Raw genomic sequence first — 11,893 nt, 5'->3', positions numbered from 1 at the left:
TGTGTGTGTGTGTGTGTGTGTGTGTGTGTGTGTGTGTGTGTGTGTGTGTGTGTGTCAGCCGACCAGTAGGCTCGTTAACGTTACACCCGCAATCGCTTGTGGACTCCGAAAGGCAGATAGCCGCAGGTGGCGGCACATCAAAATGGAGCTTCTCAAGTCCAACGATATCGGAGTAAATGTGCAATAAAACATATATAAAATATTCGTAAAACTGTCCATATTCAAACTCTAAACAGTTGATTTTAGTGAAATTAGTGGTGAAATAGCAGGCGAAAATTGTAAAAAGTTTCCAGTTGTTGGCTGCAGCTACTATGGCAAACTCCCGATCTAGATTCTAGAATTGGTTGCTTTTCCTTGGGTTCCCGGATGTTAACACTGAATTTTAAACATTACATTTTGCAGCTGAATTTGGCCTGTTGAATTTGAGCAAGTTGAAAATATATTAGTTGAATTTTATACGTTGTATTTTGCATCTGAATTTGGTATATAGAATTTTTTTACGTTGTATTTTTGATTCTGAATTTATGAACTTAGAAAAATAAAGGTGAAAATTTGAAGGGTAAAATTCAGAGGGAAAAAATTCAGGTACATAATTTCAATGCATAAATATTCAGTGGTAGAAATTCAATGGCTTTTTAATTTCAAAATCCAATGAAACTGATTTACTTCCATACAGCTGCACCTGGCTCTGTGTGTCTCACTGTGTATCTGTGTGTGGACCGGGTCATTCTCAGGAGCGTCCAACATCTTTACGTTTTGGGGCTTAGAGAGTCCCGAGGAGGCGTCTCCCTCCCAGCAGCTCTTTGACCTGCCCTCCTCCCCCCACTGTCCCTCCAGCCCTTCTCCTCCACCCGTCATCTCTGGGAGGCAGAAGGTGGAGTTAGAGAAGAGGCTCGAGGCACTGCAGCACCAGATAACCAGGTGGGTCAAAGGGCTCGGTCGGGGTCTTCCTCAGGAGTGGCGATAACTTGTCACATTTGAAGTCAAACACCACGATACCAGCAACATAGCACAGCACAACAATAACAACAGCCTAAACTCTGGGTGCATGTCACACCTACATCTAAACAGGACCTAGATATCTATATTACTTTGTGTTTGGTCCAGAATTACTACAGAACAGCTTTAAGTTTGTTTTTATTGTCATTGACAAAAGAGACCAACTCGAGATATTTAAAGATACCCTCCAGACATGTTTTAAGACATAAAAATATTGTTCATTTCAAAAGTTTAATTACACCCAAAATGTCACCTACTTCACTGACAGTGAAGTAAATTCTCAGTGAATGTGCACTGGTGGCTGCACATTTCCACATCACAATTGCATACTGGACCATGATTGGTTCCCCACAGTTGTGATGTCACAAAATCCTGCTGATACATCATACCGTGACAAAAAGCTGTTAAAAAGCAAGGGTTATTTATTTATTACTTTCTATTATTATTATTATTATTTACAGCTACCATATGACACAGCTTATTCATCATTGCAATACTGATATTAAACTTAAATTTATTTAAATGATCTAATTATGCTATATATATATATAAAAAAAAAAAAAAGATGCGTGAGATAAAGCTGTTTTCACACATACAGGCAATTCGCTTCTCATTCCTCTCCTCAATTCATTTTAACTTTAGTCGTGCAACCTTGCCCCTATTTTCACCAGTTGCTGAGTAACGTACGTTAACATTCCATGGTGTCATGGCCGGGTTAGCTCAGTTGGTAGAGCAGGCGCACACATATAGAGGTTTACTCCTCGACGCAGCGGCCGCGGGTTCGACTCCGACCTGCGGCCCTTTGCTGCATGTCATTCCCCCTCTCTCTCCCCTTTCATGTCTGTGTCCTGTGGAAATTAAGGCCAAAATATAATCAAAAAAATAAAAACATTCCATGGTCTCGTGAATGCAGCATAACTGTAGCAAGCTCCTTCATAGTAACTAGCGCGGTAAAAAATGTCAAAGAGGAGCGGAGAAGGTGACGAGCCTAAACAGCCAAACATTTGTTTTTTCTTTAAAAGCAACACAATCAACTCAAGAAACAACTCAAGCAAAGCCAGCCTCTGTGGAGATGCAAACTGACCCCTTGCAAGAGCACTGCGAGCTGCCGGTCGTGGTGCTCCGTCAGGTCAGCGGTAGTTGGCGTAGATTACGGTTAAGTTTAGGCAAGAAAAAGTGAGCGTTATGCGGCGGCAAAAATTACGTTTATGAAAAAGATCGTACTTTGGATTAAAACATTACCAAGGACAGTGTTGTGGAGTAACGGAATACATGTTACGTTACGTATTCAGAATAGAAATTATGAGTAACTGTATTGCGTTACAGTTACAATTTACATAGTTGGTATTTAGAATACAGTTACATTGTTGAAATCAATGGATTACATGATGATACTTAGTTTATTCACTCTCTGAATAAATTAAGGCAACTCCATGCATTTCCCACAAGCCCCAATATGAAAACGAAAAAATTAGCTATTTGTGAGGTCACTGATAGAGGTAGAGGTGGAGCCGGAACCAGCACAACAGAGCCAGGGCAGGAATGCGTTTCTATCTTGGAAATTCAAACAGCATTTCACATTAAAGAAAGAACAGGGAGAACGAAATATAACTGTGCAGTGCAACCTCTGCTTGCCAGCAACCAACCTCCTTTCAGTGTCCAAATTACTCCACCTCCAACCTGAAGAAGCATCTTAAAGTAAGTTTTTTTTTTTTTAATAAGCCAAACGTAGTCGTCTGTTGTAGTTTTACTGGTCACCTTGCTATTTTATAGTTGACATGCGACTTTACATTCTCCTACGTACTGATTTACCTACCCCAGAGCCGTTGAAAGACTGACTAGCCCCGTTTGACATGCTAGCTAACGTTAGGTAAAATTAGCTCGTGGTAGCTTAGTTAGATTTTTGTAGTATGCAGTTCGGGACTACAAATACAAAAATCCATCTGCTTGTTTAGGTACACATTCAGCCAGTTGGAACAGAAGAACACAACACAATAGGCCTGTTTAGTAAGTTGTATGTGATGGCGCATTCCTACACTTATAAAATACAATTCAATGTGGAAGTAATCCAAGTATTCAGAATACGTTACTCCGATTGAGTAACGTAACGGAATATGTTACAAATTACATTTTCGGGCATGTATTCTGTATTCTGTAACAGAATACGTTTTGAAAGTGTCCTTCCCAACACTGCCCAAGGAACACACATTTCCTGGGTGAAAGTCTCCCCCCCCCCCGGGGGAGCACGTGCGAGATCACGGAAGGCTTGTATCATGTGGACGCACCGACAGTGTTGTTGTCATTACTTAGAATTCCTCATGGGGGAGACAAACTACGCACTATAGCTTTAATTCACCCATTTACATGTGAAAATATGGAAGGACAAAAAGGTCGATCTCGGTAGGGATCCTTTCCATAATGTCAGACACTGAAAAAAAAACTAAAAAGAAGAGTTTGACCAATCACAGCGTCGGGTTCCTTCCTCTTAAATGTCAAGCTGGGATATTGGCTACTGATAGCAAAAGGAAAGCATGAAATGCAAGTGTTATTCCTCTCTCATTCCCGTTTAGTTTGGTTGGTTTCCCCAAGGGAGGACGGTGCTTGCAAAGGTAAACGGGTTTGATGTAGAAAAGTGAAATTGTGAAATGAATTAATTTACGTAGCCTACCTGTCAACTTTGGAGAAATATTTAACGCGCATAGCAATAACCTAGTTCCGCTATGCTACCTAATTTCCTAAACAGCTTGCTTGTTTGCCAGGCGTTTAAATGGGCGTAACGTTACACTATTAGAGGATGGATACCCGACTCCGCTCCTTTAAGTGAGCTCAGTGCGTGTGTGTGTGTGTGTGTGTGGAAAGTGGGCAGAAGAGAGATAGACAAAGGAGAAGCAGACATGTTGTAGATGCGACCAGAGCAGAGTTGGTGGAATAAGTTTAAGTTTTGTACACAGTGTGTCATGTTTGAAATAAACCCCAGACTGAAAGCCAAGTTCATTAATTTGCTCACCAGAAACAGGATTTTAACCCTGACGTTATTCATTTTATAACGTCAGCCCTGGAGGTAACGAGTCTCCCCTGGTTTTCTGATCACAGTCGTAAACGAAGCAAGCAGGAAAGGTTAACACATTGAACATTTTAAATTTAAAACAGCTTATTAACGTGCGCTTGTTGCCCCGTGTGTGCTGATGCGGTCATCTATTGACATTTCCGAATGCCTTTCTACAGTTGCTTGATAAAATCGCTGTCGGGCTCGGGTCGAGTTCAGTTACTGCTCTGTCGGACGCGGACCGGGCTCGGACAGAAAAATGTGGCCCGATCCGAACTCTATACATTATATTTTTTTGTCTATGGTAAAAACTTCAGACCCACAAAGATCTAAAATACGTCCCAGGATGAAAAATAGTCTACCGACATTTCCCACTTATATTGTTCGTGTTTGTTTGTTAAACGTGACTTTTGCATTGTAGGCTAGTATTGTTGGGTACCGAGACCCGGTGCTAATACGGCACCAGTGCCTTAATGACAGTTATCTACCGGATCGAATAGCAACGCGGATTTTGGTGCCACTTAAATGCCTGCACTGCTCTCTGATGATCCGAAATGTACGTTAGAGGCAACCGAAACATCTTAACACTACACTTGGCAGCAGGTAACGTTAACCAACCGTTAGCTAGCAGCTGGATTAAACACAGTTAAAATGCTGACAGCTAAACGGTGTAAAAGTTTGTCTGTATTTCACTGTACAGGATTCCAACACCGTCTCAACAGTCTCCAGCTGCATTCAAAGTTATTGTAAAACCCTTTTCCTATCCAGTGGTTGTTTTTGTCGTTTAACAGGAATTTACTGGTGAAATAAGTTATTGTTATAAGTTATTAGGGCTCGAGCGCCGACAGTAGCGAAGGCCCTATTGAAACTGAAGAAATTATTAGAGCCCGAGCACCGACAGCGGCGAAGGCCCTATTGAAACTGAAAGAATTAGGGGTGGCCATTTTGTGCGTTTCGCCATCGAAACAGGAAGTGTATGTAACTCGAGTGTACATTGTCCAATTGGCTCAAAACTTTTCGCAATTCATAACTCTAACTCTGAGGACATTTACTGGACAAAAGTGACTCAAAGTCATAGCGCCCCTAGTGGCAACAGGAAGTAGGCCTAAAAGTCAAGGTGCTATAATTTAACGAACTCCTCCTGGAGATTTCATCCGATGGACTTCAAATTTGGTCTGTACCATCAACACCTTAAAGATTAAAAGTTATTGAAAGCAAAGCTTTTCGTCAAACGGTGTGGGCGTGGTGTGGCGGCCATTTTGAGTGTATAGCGATGAACGAGAAAGTGGCTGTAACTACAGTGTACATTGTCATATCTCCTTGAAATTTCCCACAATCAAACATCATCCGATTTACATGAAACTTGTGTGTGGTCTACTTTAACCACGCCCACTTACTCATGCCACGCCCCCTTCCATAACATTTGAACCGTTTAAGGTAGAGTCTTGTGTGAGGTGTCATTGAACTCAGCAGAGAGTTCCTTCTTCATTGCCGATGGTTTGGCCGCCCCCTATGCTTAAACCATATCCCCTTTCATAACATTTTAACCGTTTAAGGTAGATCCTTGTGTGAAGTATCATTGAACTTAGCAGAGAGTTCCCTTTTCATTGGTGATGATTTGCAGTGTCTGAGTGTCACGCAAATGCATGGTCACAAGGAGCGGCCTCCGCCAGTAACCCCGATGCGCGCAGAGGGCCCAGCAGCTTTAATTGTTATTACATTTTTAATAAAGCATTTAATTTTGACCCTGTGGCCTTAGCAATAGACAAGCCGTTATTTAATGTCGCCAACTGTCGTTTTGTGCTCCTTTTTAAATAAAAATATATTTAAATCTTTTTACATAAAAGTACCGGTACCGAAAAAACTCCAAACGATACCCATGTTCTTGCTTCCTTCGTAGTGGATATATATGTTGAATAACTGAATATGGTGGTGAGTGGGGAAATGACTATGTCTTAGGACCAGGTGAAGTGATTGGTAAGCATGTGAACTAAGGCCGTGTTTACACGAATACGCTCGCGGGTAAAAACGTAAAAATATTTTATCAGATGTGCCTTTCGTGTAGACAGCGACGGCGTTTTTGGGGCTTAAAAACGCCAAAAAAGTGAAACCACCCTCCAGAGTGGAAATCTGCGTTTCCATCTAAACATCAACAGCCCAACCAGCCAAAATGACATCAAAGACAGCGGTAATGGCACATTTTTTCCGCTTGCGTGCCGCCGTGTTCATGAACCAGAACCTCAACAATAAATCAGTAAGTTGCTACTCAGAAAAGTTTTTCAAGGTTGGCAGGTCTGTAAGTAGTGAACACTTTCTCTGTAGCAGATACGTCATGCAGCAGCGCAGACTTACAGTCTGGTATATGTCATTACTGTATCGCTGTAAACTTATGTAGCTCTTTCTGTTTGTGTGTGTTTGTGCGTGCGTGCGTGTGTGCATGTGTGTTTTCCAGGTTGGAGTGTCGTATGTTAGCAGACGTGGGGACCATCATGCAGCTGCTGCAGAGGCAGATGCAGATGATCCCACCTTCCTACAGCACCCTGACATTACCCCCTAACGTACCTTCCTCCTCCCTCCTGTCCCCCACTGCCACCCCCACAGACCAGTCACCATCCACTGACCCCCAGCAGCAACAGTCTAATGAAAACCAAGATCAAGTCCTTCGACATCTCCCAGAATCCACTGTCCTCCAGCTTACTGCCTCACCCCCTCTCATCCATGCCTCACCCCCTCACACTTTATATCAGTCACTGTTTTCTTCCCCCAACCTTCCCCAGAACAGCTCCACCTCTCTACCCCTTCCTCAAACCTCCAGCCAGTCTTCGTCCTCTGTCCTTCCTCAGACTGGAAGCCTGAGTCTAGATCCAGCTCCCAGCGAGGCCTGATCAACCAGTCCTTTCTGTCAGGACACAGAGCTTAGCCTCTGTCTCACAGGTACTGGAAACCTTTTAGTAGCACAGTCACTTCACTCTCAGAGGAGAATGGGATAGTAACAAAAAACAGTGTTGTAGTACTCAAGACCACTTTTCGAAGGTCTCGTCTCGGAATCAACCACATTTTTACTCGGTATTGTCTCGGTCTAGGATAAAGAGGACTCAGGATTTTATTTTAAGACCGGTCAAGACCACAACTGCAGGGATATCACTAAATTGCCTGTGTATCGTCTGATTTATGTGTTAACATCATTACTGTGATTGGATGTAAAACTTCCTGCTTCAAATGCAACCAATAACGTGACTCATTTCTAGTTTGAAATGTGTTTCTGTAAACCCCCGTTCCTGCCCCCCATTACATGCACTCCCTAAGTAAATGTAGGTGACAGGAGAAGAAGCTCTGGCTGTCTGGGAGATGTCAGCCAAATCGTTGGTAATAACATTTTATTTATTGTACCAAAACTCTTCAGAAATCTCTTCACCACCTACCCAAAGGGATTTAGCGAATATTCGCTATACATATTAGCTAGTTGTATACTGTAGGTCTCAACCCCTCAAAGTCTTGGTCTTGTCTCTGTCTCGATACACTCGTCTTGGTAATGACTTGATCTCGGTTTAGGTGGTCTTGACTACAACACTGATACAAACTATGCAACTATGGACCTTTTTCACAGCAGACATTTTGACTTGTCATAGTAGGAAAAGCACAGCTGAAATTGATAACCTTACGATGGCTCAATTCCATCAAGTGTCCCAGTAAGCTATTTCAGTGAGTCAGCATGCACAATACCAGGGCCTCTCCTAAGTGGAATGCAGCCATCATTAATGGTTTTGAATACACCTGTGCTTTTCCTACTATGACATGTCAACATGTCTGTCGTCACCCATGACGATTGTGATTAAATGCCAATAAACCAGAGCATTTTTTTCTCCCATCCCGGAATGCTGTGCAGACTAGCCAGACCCTCCTTTGCAGCGCTGTGGAGGAAGGTCTGGCAAAGCGAGACTATACAGTGGGTAATGCAGCAACATAAAGAAAAGATCTTCACTACCGCTTTTGTCCAAAGGGGCCGCTAGAATCGACACAAACTGAAAGTTCCTCATAGCCACTTTAAAGGTGCTCTAAGCGATGTTGGGTGACGTTACTTGTTGTTGACGTTCAAAGTATTTTCAAACAAAACGAAAACTAGCTCGCTCCTCCCTCCTCCTCATCCCGTCCCCTCCCTTCTGTGCTTCAGTTTTCAACTCAGTCTCACGGCAGTTTGTGTAAATGTCACGTTATTTTTAATCTATTGATACATGTTCACGGGCACGTTTTTTTTACCAGGAGACGAAAAGGACGCCCCATATGCCGGCTGGGGACGCACCACAATAACGGGATGTCTGACGTTGGGTTTAGGAAAAACCCTACGGGGAAAGGGCGTCTCACACGCCGGGAGATGGCCGCGGGGGACGCGCGACAATAACGGGACGGTTGTGATTAGGAAGACTACGGGAAACAAAACGCCACACGCAGGACGCGAACCCCGCTAGCCAGGGTGAAAGTCCTGTGTTGTTTGACCCATCCACCACCCCGACCAGCCTCCCTGCGCGGATTTTCGGCTCTTTATACTACTCCCTACCATTTTCGTGCTGTGGCCATGAAATATGCTTCCCATTGAAATACATTACTTCACATTTTCGTGCTGGCCACCACGTAAAAAACGAGAAAAACGTGCCCGTGAACACGTATCAATAGATTAAAAATAACGTGACATTTACACGACCTGCTGTGAGACCGGGCTGGTTTTTTTACAGTGTGTTTAGAAGACCGGCAGCTCGTGGATAGTGAGAAGATGTTTGCTGTATGTGACAAAACATGTTGTAGCCTAAAAAACACGCGACATCGCTTAGAGTACCTTTAAATGTACTTACATTATAACCCACATATTATGTCACGGCTCTGTCAAAACATTTATTGACATTTGCCAAAAGCCAATACGACCCGAATCACAGAAATACCGACTCACACGGGACTAATATTATCCCACGACCTCTGTGTTTGGCGAAATATAGTGGGTAATTTGCTGTGGAATTTTTACATGACAAACTACAAACATGGCAGATTCACAAGGGATTAAAATCACAGACGACCTCCGCAATCATTACAAATCACATGAGGTCCCCAGGATTTACTCGTCCTCACACAATTGAGGAAAACATGAATGCAATTAAGGTGATTGGGATGTACCCCCTAAATCTATTGCCCCAGTGCATGCTGGGAAGGTTCCTTACACACCAACCCACATGATCAGCACTCAGCCAGTATGAATGCTGATCAGGGTTTCAACTCTTCTCATTTTGCCTTCATTTCAAAGAACCAAACTAGCTGGATGAGAACTAACCAGATAATTTGAACCTGATGTTAGCATGTTAGCCTGAAATATTTAAGCCACATTTTAACAACAGGGCCCATGATACTTAGCCTCGTGAGACCGTCCTGATCTCCACTCACAGATCAGTCTGGCATCTCGAGATAGAGAAAATTTGGAGCCATTCGCCAAACAATCAACCAATCAGCGTTGGTTTTGAGGCGGGTTTAGGTGTGATGCAACAAGAAGCGACTGTTCAGTCTAAACAACGTGGCGGCTTCCACGGATGAGATGAGCGTAGCTATCGCGTAAGTTCTATCCAAATTAGAAAATATTCCTTCATTGAAAGAAGAGCAAAAAACGCCACTGGAGGCTTTTCCCTGAGGAAAAGATGTTTTTGCTCTTCTCCCGACTGGTTTTGGCAAGAGCTCCGCTAGTCGTGAAGAAAATTAGCCTCGTGAGACCATCCTGATCTTGCGAGCTATCTGGTGGAGTCAGGTTAGTGATAGACAGATGGTTTATTCAATCAGCTAACCAGTATTTTCGCCCCTTCCCAAAAGTTCTCCAACGGAAAGTTCCCAGATGGATATGCTGAGCAAATGCGAAGCAGTCCATCTGGCGGAGTCAGGTTACATGATACTAGTGTCCATGTAAATGTATCCATTAAGAATTTCATTGAGATTTAAATGCCTCAGAGAACTGAAAGCTATTCATTTTAAAGGACACCATCTAGACACCGAGCATCTTCCCCCCCTAAGAGTTCAGCATGGAACTATGTTTTTTTCGCTCAAAAACATCTGACCTTACTTTGTGTCTCTCCATGGCAGGCCCAGCCCGTCTGTGGACAGACAGTCCCTGTCCTCCCACCATCTGTCAGTCATAGCTTCACCAATCAACCAATCAGAAGAGGGCCTCGCACCTGCTCAACTCAACACAGAAGCAGCATGTAGCCAATCAGAGCAGCACGGGAGCCCGCTGTGCCTGTCATCATTGGACAGTGGTGTCACCACACTGCAGCGTCTGCTCTGAACTGTGTGAACATGCTTCTGCAGAATGATTTACTTTGTCATCTGTCAACATATAGATCACAATAAATGACCAAAAACAAAACATATGTTCATGGATCAAACCCACATTTTAGTTTGACATAGTCAGCATTACACAAATGCAGCAAGTAGCTAAGAGAGGGGGCGATCTCTACCTCACCCAGTAGAGTGTGCGACCCATGTAGGCTTAGTCCTTTGCAGCAGCAAGGGTTTGAATCTGACCTGCGGCCTTTTGCTGCTTGTCATCCCCCCTCCCTTTCCTGTCTATCCAGTGTCACTATCAAATAAATGGAAAAGCCCCAAAAACAATCTTTAAGAAAAATGTTGCTAAGAGAGAGGAGACAAACTCACAGTGGCTGAACCTTTTCTATGTTTGCCTCTTTAACGTTGGTTTTGTGAATATGACATTTTGACCACAGTAGCAGTGTAAAAACTAATTTATCTTGTCTTTTTCTCTCTGGGTGACATTACTTTTCAATGCTGTCTACTGTTTCTAAACCTTGATCAAACCATTGAGAGTAAGGCTCTGTTTTTCAGTCAGGTCCTGTTCACGCGTTCACAGCTACAGGAACAGTGCAGTGCACACAGAGGCTTGGCAGGTGTGTCACAAATCTCATAGCAGGCATGTGACACATAATGAATGAAGTTAGAACAAGAGCAAAAGCTAACCTTTTTTTTTTTTAACTTTTTTATTCAGTCAATTTATTGAACATGTTGAAAAAATAAAAATACAAACAGTAAAACTTATAATTACGGCTGTCAAACGATTAATTTCTATAGTTAATCGCGATTACTCGCATGTTTAATCACATGACTAAAATTCTATTATTTTGCATTTCAGAACTGTTTTTAAGTACATATTAACAATGGAAAGCAATTCTTACCAGTGTATCTTAATTGGGAATCAAATGAATGCAAGGAAAGTTGCTTTATGAACTTGACTTTTGTCATTTGTATTTGTTTATTATTTATTTACTGTAAACAAAAGAAAAATGTGTGAATCTGTCATTATTGCACAATTCAGAACATGCCAACCGTAGTACGTCTTTAAGACCCGAGTCTTCTACGATGCTGACAGGTCTGCAGTTAGTTGCCACCCATTTCGCAAGAGCTGTAGTCATTTTTTTGGATTTGGTTTCATCCACAGGTCGGCAAGTAGCACTCTCCAAAATAGTGCTTTGCCTGAGCCTGCTAGCATCAACCTGAGTCACGTTAACTGTACTACTATGTTTAGCTCGTAGGTGGTAGCTCAAGCTTGACGTGCTTCAGTGATATTTTAACAATGTGCATATGGCTTTCGACTTGTGTACTGTGTCCGGGAGTTTTGGAAAATAAAAAGCGCCATTCAGAATTGTGTTGCTGCTGTCTTTCTCCATCATGCCTGCAGCCTGCAGCAGCAGGATGTGTTACGAGGAAGTATGGCAGCTTGATGATAAGTAGAGGTGCTGCAAAGGGTCAGAATAGTAGCCTAGCTAGATTCTAGTGATTTTAGAACAGCTAAGGGGCGTTGTTAGGCAC

At 42.8% G+C, this 11,893-nt stretch overlaps 1 protein-coding gene across 1 annotated transcript; it reads left to right on the top strand.

The window, feature by feature from the left end:
- The first annotated feature begins 729 nt into the window (after positions 1–729).
- On the top strand, positions 730–11,043 carry LOC118495879 (potassium voltage-gated channel subfamily H member 6-like). Its single transcript, XM_036005250.1, has 3 exons — positions 730–921; positions 6,498–6,979; positions 10,157–11,043. Exon 2 carries the CDS (start codon positions 6,511–6,513, stop codon positions 6,928–6,930), a length of 420 nt encoding a protein of 139 aa, XP_035861143.1. The 5' UTR covers positions 730–921; positions 6,498–6,510; the 3' UTR covers positions 6,931–6,979; positions 10,157–11,043.
- Positions 11,044–11,893: the final 850 nt, after the last annotated feature.

The sequence above is a fragment of the Sander lucioperca genome, chromosome 9, assembly GCF_008315115.2.
Source record: "Sander lucioperca isolate FBNREF2018 chromosome 9, SLUC_FBN_1.2, whole genome shotgun sequence".
NCBI lineage: Eukaryota > Metazoa > Chordata > Actinopteri > Perciformes > Percidae > Sander > Sander lucioperca.
Note: the sequence above shows the minus strand (reverse complement) of the source record. Positions and strands in the feature narration are given on the sequence as shown.